This window comes from Anomalospiza imberbis, chromosome 5 (genome assembly GCF_031753505.1).
Source record: "Anomalospiza imberbis isolate Cuckoo-Finch-1a 21T00152 chromosome 5, ASM3175350v1, whole genome shotgun sequence".
Lineage (NCBI taxonomy): Eukaryota > Metazoa > Chordata > Aves > Passeriformes > Viduidae > Anomalospiza > Anomalospiza imberbis.
Window position 1 is genome coordinate 29,775,894 of NC_089685.1, and position 15,215 is coordinate 29,791,108.

The following is a 15,215-nucleotide window of genomic DNA, read 5'->3' on the forward strand; positions in this document are numbered from 1 at the left end:
GCTACTGACAAAAATTATACAAAAAAAAATTTAGTATTACAAGGGGAAATATAAATGTCTTAAATTATTTTCTGATTTTACAGTATTATAATTTCATTGACCTGGTATCATAATTTTTCAGCACAATTAAAATCTGTAAATTTAGGCAGCTTTGATCTTGACTTAATTTTATGAAGGGTTTTCAACTAAATATCACTGTGAAGTTAAGGCTACAGTGGATATTTTAAATTGACTTTATATACTGGAGTGTAGAAAGTTCTGAAAGTTACATTTTTAATGGTAAATTAACTGTCTTTGAGGTAATTAATTTACCAAGCTGCTTGACTGTTTACTTTTTGTGTACATAACTTCTGTGATTAAAGTCAATTTTTTTGTACAGTATATCAGCTTTTTGTTTTATCTTAAGGGGTTCAAAGGGATTTCCAGGGTTTTCAAAGGGATTGCAGCTATGGCTCTCAAGTTCTGATTCTGAATTGCCCCTGGTATCCCTGAATTCTCTTACTCTTGTGTAGTTGTTAGGACCCAGTGTACAGTTTCTCTTTAAACAAGGCAAAAAGAAATAAGTATTTTTCTGGACTTGACCTTGCTATATGTATTGGTAATGAGTGCAGAGTTGTTTTTATGGTGCTTTCACCTGCAGACTTATTTTGAGTAGCAAAAGCTGATTTGGGAAAAACAGGCTTAGTCACAAAGGGGAGCAATTTGTTGCAATTTATCTAAGTATCATTGTTTAAAAATGTTAAAAATTTGGTATCTAAAGCAGTAATTACACATATCCACGTTTTCTCTGTCACCTCTTGACAGTCTGACTCATGTTTTGTTTTTTAGCACTTTGATTATTGTTTCCAGTAAATCTCCATATTTCTAGATTGCTTCCTTTGGCAGTTCTGCTTTTGGAATAAAAGATTAAGCTGCACTAAAACCACTTTTTAAATAATTGTATTTCAGTTATCTAGAAAAGTATGAAAAAGTCCATCATTTTGGGGAGGAGGATGATGAGGTACAACCAGGCAATCCAAAGCCACAACTTCCTATTGGTGCAATTCCAACTTCCTATAACTACCAGCAACACATCGTGTCAGGTAAATTCTTGAGAGTAAAAGTGCTATTTCCTTCATGTGTGTGGATGCATTTTTTTTTTTTACAGGCTACAGAAATAGTGTGTAGATAAATTTGGAATATTATTAAAACTGTCAAATCTGTAGGACACTCAGATGATTAGTTTTATACTTTCCACTGTGAACCAGAACAAAACAAGTATTAAAATCTATAAACTATTTCTCTTCTTTACAAATATTATCCTTTCTAATTAGAAGAGCTGTGTAGTTACTTGTCTTGCAAAAAATTACCTTGAAAGTTTGCGGTGTGTTTCTTAAGGTCTCTAATTTCTCCACAGAGTCAAATACCTGAATTGAGCCTACAATTAGTTAAGCTTTAAATCAGAAGCTGATGGGCTTTGTGGAGTGGACGTTTAATTTGTTGTGTAGAAATTGACTTCAAATTGTATTACAATTTCATTCTGCTTTAATTAAAGCTTGTGTTTTGTGAGCTTTTCTTTGGGAGAACGTGATGCATTGTTGCATTCTGGAGGTGGCAAGGGAATTGATATGTAACTAGAAAGGTACACAGCAAAGTGGAATGGGTTCCACATTTTGGCCAGACAAAAAATACATTGAATACTGTAAAAACTTGTTAAAAATGGCAATAATTTGTAAACAAACTTTTTCAAAATTGTTACTTGCAGTAATGTTGCTTAATGTATCATTTCAAGATTAATGAGTGTAGCTGTGAAAATGTTGTTGATTGTGGGTTTTTGTTTTTTTTTTAAAGATTATCTTCGTCAAAGCTATGGGCTGTCTATGGACTTAAACTCACCAAATGACTATAATAAGTTGGTGCTTTCACTGTTATCTGGACTCCCAAATGAAGTGGATTTTGCAATTAATGTCTGTACTCTTCTTTCAAATGAAAGCAAACATGTTATGCAGCTTGAAAAGGACCCTAAAATCATCACTTTACTGCTTGCAAATGCTGGGGTGTTTGATGACAGTAAGTATATAACAACATTTTTGCAACAGAAAGTGTCTGTACCTGTTGTGTCATCTTTCACATCTCATGGTAATTAAAATGTTAATAACTTACTTCACAGTAGTATATCTAGTTTTTTCTCTTTACCTTTTCCACAATTACAGGTTTTATCAGATGTTACCTTTTAAGTTAGGTAATCTTAAAAATTTATGTAACAGGTTAGTGAAATGTAATAATTAGGTTTTTGATAGTGAAGTTCAGTTGTTCAGGATGCTAAATTTACAGCATTGAATTTTCATCTGCTTGTAGTGTATTACTGTTTCCTTTTGAATTTGTAGGACCATGCTGTCTTTCCGTAATTCTTTTTTAATGGTAAGGCAGATTTAAAATTTAAGAAAACGTAGTCTGAAAACAGTGGCTTGCTAATGCTTTTGTTCTGATACTTCATTACACATTTAACTGCAGTGAAATTCAGGTTATAAAACTCAAGGGAGAGAAGTCTTAATCTGGTTTTCAGAATTACTTAATATGTTAGCATATAAATTTCAAATGAGAGTTGATTCCATTGAAATATTCAAGTATGTCAAATAAATTATTCAGATTTATTTCAGTGTGAAAAAAATGCCTCCATGCCTAATTATTCCTTGTTAGTGGCATTCTGTCAAGAGAGGAGCAAAACATAAGTTAACCTAAACCTATGTAAAATCATAACAGCATAGCTGTTATCTTGGGGTGGTGAGGAGGAAGTATTTACCAGGTTTATGTGCTGAGGTTTATTTTGTTTAGTTTGGTTTTTATGTTTTGTTTTGTTCTTTGTTTTTGTTTGTTTGGGGGATTTGGTTTTGGTTTTTGTTTGTTGGTGGTTGGTTGGTTTGTTTTGTTGGGTTTTTTGGTTTTGTGGAGTTTTGTTGGTTGGTTTTTTTGTACTGAAATTCAGAAATTAGCTCCAGAAAAAATTGCTCAAATGAGCCTTTTCAGCGAAGCATAATTAATTCTGATAATATAGATGATCATATCTGTTCGAGTAGAAAGTTATTTTGCATGTGTAAGCACCAACATAGTATCATATGTCGAAGATTCTGTTTTAAAATTTTGGGGAAGGACCAGTGTTAGCCATGGTATATGGTTTAGTTGGGTTTTTTTAATAATTGACATTTTTGCATAATGATTGGGAGCTTTTCCCTTCTCCCCACAGTATTTCATTACTGACCTCCAGCTTCTCTCTTGCTTTTTCTACAAATTTTCTGAGTAGTTTGTACATTTTTCAATGTGTCATTGAAAGGAAAGGTCATTTAGTGTTTGCATCTACTCCAGCCACAAGAACTTTCAAAGGAAAATATTTGAAATGAAGCGAAAGGGAAACTCGGTCCTCCATATGGTTCCAGAATGCTTGCTCTTCAGATTTTTGAGGTTACCATCACTCCCCTGTTCTTTTGATGAAACTTCTGTTGATTTAGGAATTTGCAAATAATTTGAGTTTTATATTGCTATTTAAGTATATTTTTGGGTGCTGTAAGGGGTAGACAATGTTTTCTGGAGTTCTTAACTTGAAGAACAGGTTTATTCCATAGCTTGTCTGTTTAGTGTTTTTTGAAAAATATTTGAGGTAAAGCTGAGAGGAATGATGAGCATGTGATGAACTCATTGTTTTCATTCCCTTGGAAAAACTTAATTTTTATATTACATGATTATGTCTTCTTCTGGATAAATCCAGGGAAATGTCCTAGCTGCATTAGGAGGACTAATTAGGACAAATGGGGGAAAGGAACAGCAGGGGTATGTTTACTTATTTTTGAAGCCTGAAACTTCAATTTTAAATACTTACACATAAATAATAAAGGTAAATCTGCCAGGTTTCACGATGAAATAAATGAGTTCTCTACTTAGTAAATTCAGGCATTATAAAATAATACCACAGTAATTTCAGTTGGCAATAAAAAATAGCTGATTAACTTCATTTAATACGGGTTTTAGATTTGTCTTGTCTACAATTAAGGTCTTATAATTGTTATTATTTATAGTGTTTTTAGGTAAAATATGTTATCAGCTTCCCTCCTGTCACCTCCTAAACTTCAAGATAACAGTTGGATTGCAGGTCATGGGTCAGCCCCAGGGCTTTGGGGGTTATATAGTATATTCAGCTTGGTGAGCTGCTTGGTTTGGATTCTGTGAATTGAAAGCTGATGTGGTCTTGGAATTGAGATTTGTAGCATTTTCTACAAAATAAGAAAACATGAACCAAAATGTTTAACTTAAATGTGTTATTAGTTCATTACAGAGCTATTGCTATACAGAGTTTTATTTTTAGAATGACTCAACATTTGAATCAGATTGACTGAATCTTAGCTACTTTCAAGGAGTGATGATTACAAAAGCTGTGGTAGTGGCTCAGTCAAACATCCAAGAACATCTACTACTTGTCTTGGTTAAATATTGAGTTTGAATTGAATGCTGTCAAAATCTTACTACTGCTGTTTAGAAAACATAACTGGGAATTTGTTTAATTCCTACAGTAGTGTTTTTGCTTACATAGCGCACATGGAAGACAGTTCTCGATGTGAGGGTGAAAACAGAGCAGTCATCTTGACTCTTGGAAAATAGTGCTGGAAAAGTTTCCCCTGGAAAAGTTTTCCTCCTGGAATTTTTTTTTTAATAGCATTCACAATCTAGCCCTTTTCTTATGAGCTCCTTACTCTCAATTTACACTGTAAAACTGCAATAATTGTTAATTAAATGACAACAGACATTTCAGCTGGTTTGTGCAGTATATTTTAAGATCAGAAGGAAACACTGGAAGAGTCTGTAGTGTTCTTGAATCTTTATTTAGTTTATGGATTAATTAAAAAATGTTCATTTTTTAAAATTTTACTAAATTGTGCTTTTTGTGTTTAAAGCTTTAGGATCATTTTCTGCTGTATTTGGAGAAGAGTGGAAGGAGAAAACTGATAGAGATTTTGTTAAGGTAATTAAAAAATTGCTAAAGAAATTTGTACTGCATATGGTGGGTATCAAATCCTTGAGAAAGATTGAAAATTCTAAGATATTCTATCATATGTACTTAAAATTACTCTCAGCTTAATTCCTTTTATTTAAATATAATTGGACACTATGTCTCAGTTATCCTAAAATGTTGGGATAAGTAGGAAGAAGTATATTAAGAAAAAAATTGTTATAGGGAAATAAATGAACAAAGGTTTCCATGTTTCCTTTTATAAGGAAACTAATATGTGTGAAGAAAAGTAATGTTGGGCAACATATTTACCAAGAGGCAGCAGTGCTGTGTTGTGTGCTGTTTAGTTTTGAACTGCGATGATCAGTAAAAAAACATTCTGAATTAGAAAAATTAAGAAAACAGCATAAGAAGCTATGAGAAATACTTTAATAGATTAGCAGTGTTGCTGGTTTGTTTCAGTTAAAACTATTTTTACATAAGGCTTTTTTAAGCCACTAGAGGGCATGAGCTACTGTACAAGCAGTGAAATGAAGTAAAAATAGAACTAAAGTTTCTTTGTGCAAATGATTATTTATTCTAGATGAACTTTTTTAGGTGAATAAGAGCATGCATTATAGCTGAAAGAGATTTGATATTTCGACATATTTACTATGATATATGATTTCTTTGAATTGAATTAGAGGTGATTTATGTGGCTGAAATAGAAGAAAGCTAGGTTAAAATATATTTGGATACCTCATGCTTTTTATTAAATAAAACTGTGACGGGGTAATCTTCTGAGTTCCTTATAAAGCCAGATTTCTGCTCAATTCCATAATTGTTTTATATACTGAAATATCTTGCCAATATTACAGAACAATATTTACTGGGAGCTTTCTCCATTTATCTTTTGTTTTGTTTTTATGTAACCAAGTTTGGGAACAAGCTGGACCATAGTAGTTTTAGTTAATTGATAAGTATTGTTGAAATACCAGTGTAAAGATTCCCTAATCAAAATTTCCTAAGTAAACTTAAAACCAAGAAGGATAAGTTCTCATATTTGTGAGTACATGGACCTGAAAATATGAATGTGCTTGAAAATATGAATGTGATACAAATGTGCCAAACTTAAGTGTAAAAAATAATGTTTCATAATCTTCAAAATTTCCCTTTTCCACTGAAAAAGTATGCCCCGAAGTACTGTAGGTTGTGGGTTGGTTGGTTGGTTTGTTTGGATTTTTTTTGAAACACGTAGCACTTCTGTGTTGACTTCCCACTAAGCTGTCACAGACTGTTGCTGATCTAGAGCAACAACAAGCACCATGTCTAGATCTGTAAACATCTGAAATTATACAATATTCTAATTTATTACATATTCATTACTTATATAAATTTAAGTAATTGTTATAAGGGCAGGTGGGTCTTATAAATGTTTTAACAAAGTTTTAAGTAGAATCACTGTAACTGCAATAAGGTTTACTAATAAAAAACTTGGGATGCTCTCCAAGATCTATTTTTGGACATTACAACATATATAGTAGCATTCTGTAGTGAAAAACTGCTGACAGCATGGCAGAAATACTCGGAAAGCATGTGGAAAACTTAGCATCAAATGTAAAAGTATCTCTAATGCCAGGAATTCAGATTTTTCAGAGTATCTCACTACAAGCATTTGTTTGACCTTACTACTGGAAGTAATTTATTTTATATTGCAGCTGTGGCTGTGTCAAAACAGACGTTGGGGGAAGCATGGGAGCTTCCTGACCTAGGAGAGAGATATTTAGTTGTCAGCAGAGAGGTTGTATCTGGTTTTAATGTTTGGTTTTGGGTTTTTTTAAATGTGCTTGTGCAGTTTTGAGTAAAAAGAATGGCTATTAAGTAAGTTACTCCTTTCACCATTCAAATTATCTTTTTTTTTTTTTTTAATATTCTTTTTTTTGTTTGTTCATCTTGGTGCTAGTTGTGTCCTCCAGTATCACTGCTCTGTCAGTTGAAGGTGAAGATGAAAAGCAGTGTGTTTCTTTATACTGAACTTCAAGGGAATCAATTACCTTACTTTTCTTTTTTCTTTCCCTCCCCCCCCAGTCCTTACTGCATTATATAAGGCTGTTGGAAAAATTTATATTTTTCATTATCTTACCTGCAGCAAGGCATACTTTCTCACTTTTTACAGAACTTACTTCTAAACTGAATCAAATGTTTTTACTAGTCAGTGAATCTGTCCCATTAATTGTCCAAATTGGAGTATTATTTAAGTTGAACCTGCTGTTACCTTTTACAGCTATGTTAATTTGTCCTGTTCTCCGCTCTTGATTTTTCCTCGTGTTCCCAATAAGCTTAAATGTCTAGTTAGTTGGGATGACTGCGTGTCCTTACTTAAGGATTGGAACAACTGGCATTTAGCCAGTTGTCTTGTATCTCTCCTTGTTTGTTTTGTTGTCCCCGTCCCCAAGCTCTGATGGCATCCTGCTCAGATGTTTTCTCCTCTACTCTGGAAACCTCTCTGTTTGACTGTTTCACTTGGCTTTGAATATCCTCATGTTACCAAGGTTCACTTGTGTGTATAGTTCACTTTCAAGAGTGATTCGTTCATATAGTATGTTTATAATCTGATAGATTTAGCTGTTTTTCCAGATGTCTCCAGCAGCTGCTCAGCATCTGATCTGTAGTGTATGAAAAATTGCATTACATTTCTTCATGCACGGTTCATCTCTGTTTACTTCAGTCAGATGATTTGCATTTCATGTTCTTGGACTACTCGGGGCTTCCTCTAGCTGTAGAGTTCTAAAATCCAAATACATGCAGTTCTTGTGCCTTACTTACTTCTCTGATTTTCTTCTTTATTTTGTGATTTTTTTTATTTTGTTGACCAACTCCTTCTTTCTGTAAATTTAAAACTTTTTTCATTTATTGTGCATTTATCCTCTGAATCTTTCTCAGATAGTGTGCAGAGAGAGGTCCTTATGCACTTAAATACCTGAAATACTTTTCAAACATCACTTTTCTTGTCTCCCCGAGTAATCTGTCAAGCTGACTTGACTCCAGTTGCTCTGATATTTTTCTTGAACAATAAGTCATCATACCATTGGTGCATTTTGTTTTGTAGACTCAAATCTCCATTGCTGTTATGGATAGTCATTTGGTTGATCTTATTTGCAGTGAATTCTGTATAATCCTTTGCATTTTTTCCCAGAGGAACTTGGGTACTGTCAGTAATCAGACTGTGAATGTGACTCAAGTTCTTTACCTTTGTCCATTATCTCTTAGCATCTGGATGTCATGAAGCCCCATTTGGTTGCTTCCAGGTTTTAGCTTTGTATCTATTAGCAGTCCTTGATTTAAATATATATATATATATATATATATATATATATATAAATAACTAGTGATAAAGACCATTACTTTTGCACTGTCTTGTTTATTTCTATTAATATGTAGTATTAGATTGCAGCTATCCTTCGTAGTAGGGAATAAATAACCGCTTGGGATGCTGAACTGATTTTTTTGTTGCCTTTGTGCTATGTGTTTTTCAAATGAATGCCCAGAAAGCTTCATTATTTCTTTCTGCTTTTGCTGCTCCTTTGGGGGAAAAAAAAATTGTCATGTTTCACCTGTTCCCTTGCAACTGAATTTTGCCTGCATGCCTTTGTCTTCTGTGGCTCTTGGTGATAGCTTCAGTATTAATTAGAAAAATCTGTTTGTCACAAACAGTAAAAAGTTAAGACTTTTTTCTAGCTGTTATTGTCTTTGCTAAAATGAGGTAATAGTCCTTTCTGTGTGAGTAAATCCTCTTTACTAAACAGTACTTGGATGCCATTTAGCAACATTGCAGTGAAAATAAAATTCTTTTCCTTCCGATTTAGAAAATCTGTAGTATTGTATTTGTCAAGAAAATAGTAGTGTCAAGCTTGGTATGAATGCTGTAATTTAGTAATTACATTTGCATAGCAAAATTTCTCCTGCTGTTTAGCTGGTTGTACTTCCCATCCTTCCCTTTGTATCCAGATTTATTGGTGGTTTTATTCTGTGATTATAGTCAAAAGAGGAACGGTATTTCATTAGTGAGTCAAAGAAATGAACAAATTTTTATTTGTCAAAGGAAGGTTTATATCTTTGTTCAGATACACACATTAGAATGCATATATCATTCTATATTTTTGTATTATTATACATCACACTATGTATTTTTATTAGATTGCAAACCTTAATTCCTTGATTAATTCTTGAATTTCAACAGGACTAGCAACAACACAACCATTTACAGACCAGGCTCTAAATTTGTAAAGTAATTTGAATCCAGTCTGCTGAAGTCTTCTGCTTTGGTTATATTTATAAAGGTTATTTGTGATGGTGGTGGTTGTTTCTCTCTTTTTATTGTGTTGTGATGAAGTAGGAAACACATCAGCAGCTTTAAAAAGTCTTTCCAAATAGCAACTTCTTGCAGGAGTCTTAAGATCTCCTGAGAGTGGGAGGTGTCGCCTTATTCTGCCTTAGGTCATCACCGTTTTGTAGGAGATGAAGGAGGATGAGCTGTACATTTTTTCCATTTGGAAAGCTGTATTTCTAATGATATATGGAAAACTGCCCCATAGTTGCAGTATGTGCTTCAGCAGAGCACTTCTGTGGTAGTGCTGGTTGATTGTGACCGCATACTTCTGGTGCTTGAAGGGAAGAATTTCTTTATGTAAAGTACTGAACATCTTGCATGTCATCACTTCTGGTTACTATCAGATGAATTAAGGTGCTAGGAAATTTTTAAAGAACAATGATTTTAATATTATTTCAATATTTTAACATAATAGAAATAAAAGTAATTAATATTTAAATAAATAGCCCCTAGAAATTAAGTATTTTTAATTCTTTCTTCAGTTTTGGAAGGATATTGTTGAGGATATTGAAGTTCGTGATCTAATTTCTGACAGAAGCAAATCTCAAGGTGAGACATCTTGACTAATCTTAATACATGCATGTTGGTAAATCGAGCAAAGGAAGGACTAATGTACATTTATTTACTTCATAGATATTCCATCAGAAGAATGGATTTGGGAATCCTTATTTCATCCACCTCGCAAATTGGGCATTAACGATATTGAAGGGCAGCGGGTACTTCAGATAGCAGTGATTTTACGAAATCTTTCTTTTGAAGAGGGAAATGTTAAACTTCTGGCAGCTAATCGTACTTGTCTTCGGTTCCTGCTACTCTCTGCTCACAGTCACTTTATTTCTCTACGGCAGTTGGGGCTTGACACACTGGGAAATATTGCAGCAGAGGTAATGTGCTTTCGAACAGAACAATCCAAATACAAATTGATAAAAGCAATAGTGTTAATGAAATGATCTTTTTTCCTTTGTCATTGGGTGGAGAAGGAAATAAATTGTTCTCTGAATTTGTAATTAGCAATTTGAAAACAAGTTCAGAGCCAAAACTAAAATACAACTGTATGTGTCCACTTGCTAAAATAGAATCACATGAAGAAGACTGATGATGTAGGGAGATAAGAAGATAGTCATATTGTATAATTTTTAGTTTAATTTCCCAGAGAGAAGAAAGGAGTTTAAGTTCTGCAGTCTGTATGCTCACTTCTTCACTTTATAATTATAACCTTTAGTCATGACTTCAACACAGTGTGTTTAAGAAAGAGGGTTGTAGAGGATTTTGTCCTGTATACTGTATTTTGTGTAAACTAATCATATGCCTCTGGATATGCCGCCAGAATCATGCAAGGCTTTTTTTTTTTTTTTTTTCTTTTTTGAGTCGTTTGAATGTTATAAAAAACGCTATTTTAGTGTGTCATATTATCGTGTGGAAAATTATATGGATTTTATAGGTAGGGTATTCAGATAGTCCTTATATTTTAAAATATAGCATATAAATTTAAAGTAAAATGGGTACTACCAGAGAATAAGAGTGGAAGTATTGGTCCACTGCTAAATATTGAAAGAAAAGATGGTGTTTTTCATTTGCCATGTAGCAAATTTCTTTTGAATGAGAAAGAATGTTACTTATGTCTGAGATCTCTAGTTGAGAAGCAGAAGGAGAAACAAGATGAATGACTGGGATAGCATTTGTGAAGGAATACGTTTTGTTACTCAAGTTCTGGTCTTTGTTAGATATTAGAATCCATTTGTGTATACTGTTGACTGCCTGAGAATAAAGTTATTTTCCTTATTCTAAGCACTGGAAAGTGTAAATTAGATTGCTGCTTCAGAGCAGAAAAAGAGGAGGGGGCTCAAAATGCTAGGTACACTCAAAAGCTCACAGGGTTCAGTTTTTATGAACACAAGTGTAATTTATGTATGCTGCAATTAAACACTTCTGAACCTTATCTTTTGATAAGCAAATTTAAGTATTTGAGCCATTAGCACTCTGTGGATAGTGTTAGTAATTTTTTTTCTATCTCATCAGCTTCTTTTGGATCCTGTTGATTTCAAAACTACTCATCTAATGTTCCACACAGTTACAAAATGCCTCATGTCAAGGGATAGATTTTTAAAAATGAGAGGTAAGATCTCTAGCTATTCTTCTTGTTGTATCAGAATTGTAATTATTGTTGTTTAAAACTGTTTTGCATTTGTTTTTCAGGCATGGAAATCTTGGCAAATCTTTGTAAGGCTGAAGATAATGGTGTCTTAATTTGTGAATATGTGGATCAAGAATCCTATAAAGAGATCATATGTCATCTCACACTACCAGATGTGCTGCTTGTAATCTCAGCACTTGAGGTGCTATACATGCTCACAGAAATGGGAGAAGTGGCCTGCTCAAAGATTGCTAAAGTAGAGAAGAGCATAGGTAAGGGAGAAGAAAAATCTATTATTTGTCTCGCTTATATTAAAAAGACTTAACCACTGACCATGACATATTCTTAAAAATGTGGCTTGCTTGTGTGCGTGTGTGTGTGAACACACAGCATGGGGATGGAATTTACTAAATCTGTTCATTGTGTCTTCAAGGAATTGATGATGCTAAAAATTCTGAAGTGGTTTTTTTTTAATGCCACAAAATGTGTTAAAAAAAAAACATACAGAAGCATGCAAAGACTTGATCCCTTTCAGCACATGGCAATTTTAAAGCAAATCAGTATGTTCCAACAGCATTCGTCTTGTCCTAATGTCATTGTTGGTTTTACATTCAATACTTTTAGATACATTAGTATGTCTGGTTTCTATGGACATCCAGATGTTTGGACCTGATGCTCTTACTGCTGTAAAGCTCATTGAACATCAGTGTGTTAGCCAGCAAGGAATACTTGATGTCAGACCACAGGTAATGGATCATGGTTCTTCACAGGCCCATGCAACAGGTGTCCCAGGTGCGTATCACTGCAAGAGAACACACTGTTCTATAAATTTCACATATGAGCTACAGTTTTTATCTTCTCTAGATTTCTGATTACTGTACATAAATAAGTGTAACACTGTGCATAACATATGTATCTTTTTCAAACACTCACTCATGAAGAAAATACACTATGTTAGCCAAAGCTATGTTAGCCAAAACAGTTGTGAAACAAGCTTTGAAAGAATTTTAATGTTTTTCAGTTGCTAATCTGAAAATTCTCTGAAAGTTACATACGTTGCTTATTTTAACTTGTTCAGTGGAAAGAAAAAGTATCTATTCTAGATTGTTCCCACAATTTTCAGAAAATTAGAGGTCCATTTTATATTATGTTTTACACTGGGTGTTATTGGGCAGTAACATCATGTATTTGGTAGAATTGCAGAGATGAGATAGACTCACTCTTGAAGGTTCTAAACAGTTTCTTGTTATGAATGAAATTGTAACTTAGGAAGTTACTAAGGTACAACCTTTGGAGCAGATACTGGTTGGCATGTTTTAAGTGTGCTGTTTTTGGAATGGGTATAGATACCAGAGCAAAAATGGTTGGGAGAGGATGTAACCAAGGGGGTGAGCATGAGTGAATAGGATGAACTGATGTGACATTGCCACATGATGCTTTGCATTATATTTGCATCCACTTAAGAACTGGAAAAATAATTGCCGTGTATTTGTGCCTGTTTTGGAGGAGTATTTTGCCACTTTAAAATCATGCTTAGTACTGTAAGGTACTGAGATCATGATCATGAATCTGGAAGCAGCCGTTCACTAGGTGCACTCCTCGTGATTGCACTTGAGTGATGACTGGCCCTGGCAAGCCCTGCTTCACTTTGGTAAACTGTAGTGCAGATCTGTAGTCTGCTGTGGGCATCTTTGTGACTTGCCTTAGCTGGGTACATCCTTACTGACAAACATAGGAGAAACTGCAGCAGTGGATGTCATTAAGTGCTTCATTCAGGAGGACAAAAACCATTTCAGCAAGTTTTGGTTTTTTTTTCTTCCCCACATTCTCTGCAGCCTCTAGGACAGCACCACATGTTGCTCCACCTCCAGGAATAGTAGAAATAGACAGCGAGAAATTTGCATGTCAATGGTAAGTGTATAGTTCTGTTCAAGTACATTAATGAAGAAGAAAAACAAAGAAAAAGACTGAATTTACATGTCACAGAATTTTCAACTTTGCTTCTCTTTACTGTTAGACTAATTTTTCTGAAAAGTGTAAACCAAATCCATTCTGTCATTGCTTTGAAGAAGTCTGAAAGCAAAAACTCAACCAGACTATTCAGTCTTCTCATGTTGATTCATGAAGTTAGTTTTTTTGTCCCTTAGGACAAAATTTGATTTAATTTCTTTTTTAAATTGTCTAGCAGTGTTACCTGTTTCACAGTTATTTTTATATGGTAATGTGTTGCTTTATTACTGAATCAGTATAAAAGTTATTATCAAATTATGAAGCTAAGGCCCTGCAAAACTCTTACATGATCATCAACCTCAAGTTAAAGAAGATCAAAGTCTTTTCCATTCAAATTCTCTTGCTTTCAACTAATATTATTGTCAGATATTTAGAGAGAAACTGTCTCTCCTGTGGCTCTTTGTGTAGACCCTCGGTGATCTTCCTGAGCTCTTTGTCTTCAATAAATCAACTCACATTCCAAGTATTTGTATTAATCGGTTCTGATGGGCCTTTCACCTCTACTCCTTCACAGCTCTTAGGTTCATTTTTTGTCAAACTGAGGAGACAAGAACCTTCCAGATAAAGTGGATCGAATTTACAAAGCTTAGTGTTTTAGGTTATTGTGAAGTTATACTTCCAGCAGAGCTTTGGCTGTATGGGGGGAAATACTGTGGATTTTTGTGGTCAGTGGATGTTACCATGCTTCTCTTTGCACACTGTAAAGTATTATTAACCATGATAATTAATGCTGAAAGATTGAGAAGTTTCACATTTTGGCTTTTAAACAGGGATACCTGGAAGTGGATTCTCTCTGCAGATCACATTAGCAAACTTAGGTTAATATACATTTTCATGGTATGCTTTAGTTATTACTTCCTACGTAGAGAAATGGGAAAATGAGTAAATCATAGCAGTAGAATTTAGTTACTATCTCTTGAAAGCAGCAAAAAGACAAGGTATTTAAGCTGACCTTCCTGGATGTATTACTAGCCAGCTTAGATTCAGTAGGAGGTGTAAGTGCAGTGACAGTAAAGTACTGATCACAGACCACATTTCACAATTTTAAGTCCTGAACATCTCCAGTTTGTTGGTACCAGTGTTAGTGTGTCAGCCTATTATGACATATCCAACTGGATAGTGACTTGTCCAATATGCCAAATTTAATTAATACCTAAACTTTCTGTTAATATAATGTAATCTCTTTTTTTGTAATAATAAAATTCTAACAACCGCAGGAGAAATGGTACTTACTCTTTATGAGAGAACACAATTTTAAGAATGTAATCATAGGCTTTTCATTTAGTTACATTTGGAGTGTAGAGTTCTACAAAGAAGAACTCAGTGTAGTTTTACAGAGTGTTAGCACCACATAATAAATGCTGACAGCTAAAATATTTCTTTTATTCTCATGCCAGTATTTGAGCACTGAGTGTGAGTTGTTACTTGCCTCTGTTTGCTGCTGGGGATGAACAATTCCTTTGCCTCTGGGTTAGAGTAGTGGATCTAAGAAAAATAAAATTAAACTGATAGAAGATGTTTCTTTTTCTCACAGCTTCCTGTGAGGTTAGAGGTTAGATGGTCTGTGGACTTGTGGAGAGTCTGTAGGACATATAAATACTTTTCACTGCAAAGTGAATATTAGATGTTCAACAAACATTGACTTACGGTAAGAATGTGTGATGAAGAATTAGTTAGCTTTCAGCCCATCTATTGCAAAAGTGGAATCATTAAAGAGTAAGAAT

At 34.0% G+C, this 15,215-nt stretch overlaps 1 protein-coding gene across 2 annotated transcripts in view; it reads left to right on the forward strand.

Annotated features, from left to right (window-relative positions):
• ARID2 (AT-rich interaction domain 2) overlaps positions 1-15,215 on the forward strand; it is a 92,509-nt gene that overhangs the window by 51,610 nt on the left and 25,684 nt on the right. For both annotated transcript variants that reach the window (XM_068190048.1, XM_068190049.1), the window contains 9 exons: positions 949-1,082; positions 1,831-2,049; positions 4,923-4,990; positions 9,830-9,896; positions 9,981-10,231; positions 11,367-11,463; positions 11,544-11,753; positions 12,106-12,273; positions 13,317-13,392. In XM_068190048.1, the coding sequence (XP_068046149.1) occupies positions 949-1,082; positions 1,831-2,049; positions 4,923-4,990; positions 9,830-9,896; positions 9,981-10,231; positions 11,367-11,463; positions 11,544-11,753; positions 12,106-12,273; positions 13,317-13,392 (1,290 nt within the window). The remainder of the gene's footprint in view (positions 1-948; positions 1,083-1,830; positions 2,050-4,922; positions 4,991-9,829; positions 9,897-9,980; positions 10,232-11,366; positions 11,464-11,543; positions 11,754-12,105; positions 12,274-13,316; positions 13,393-15,215) is intronic.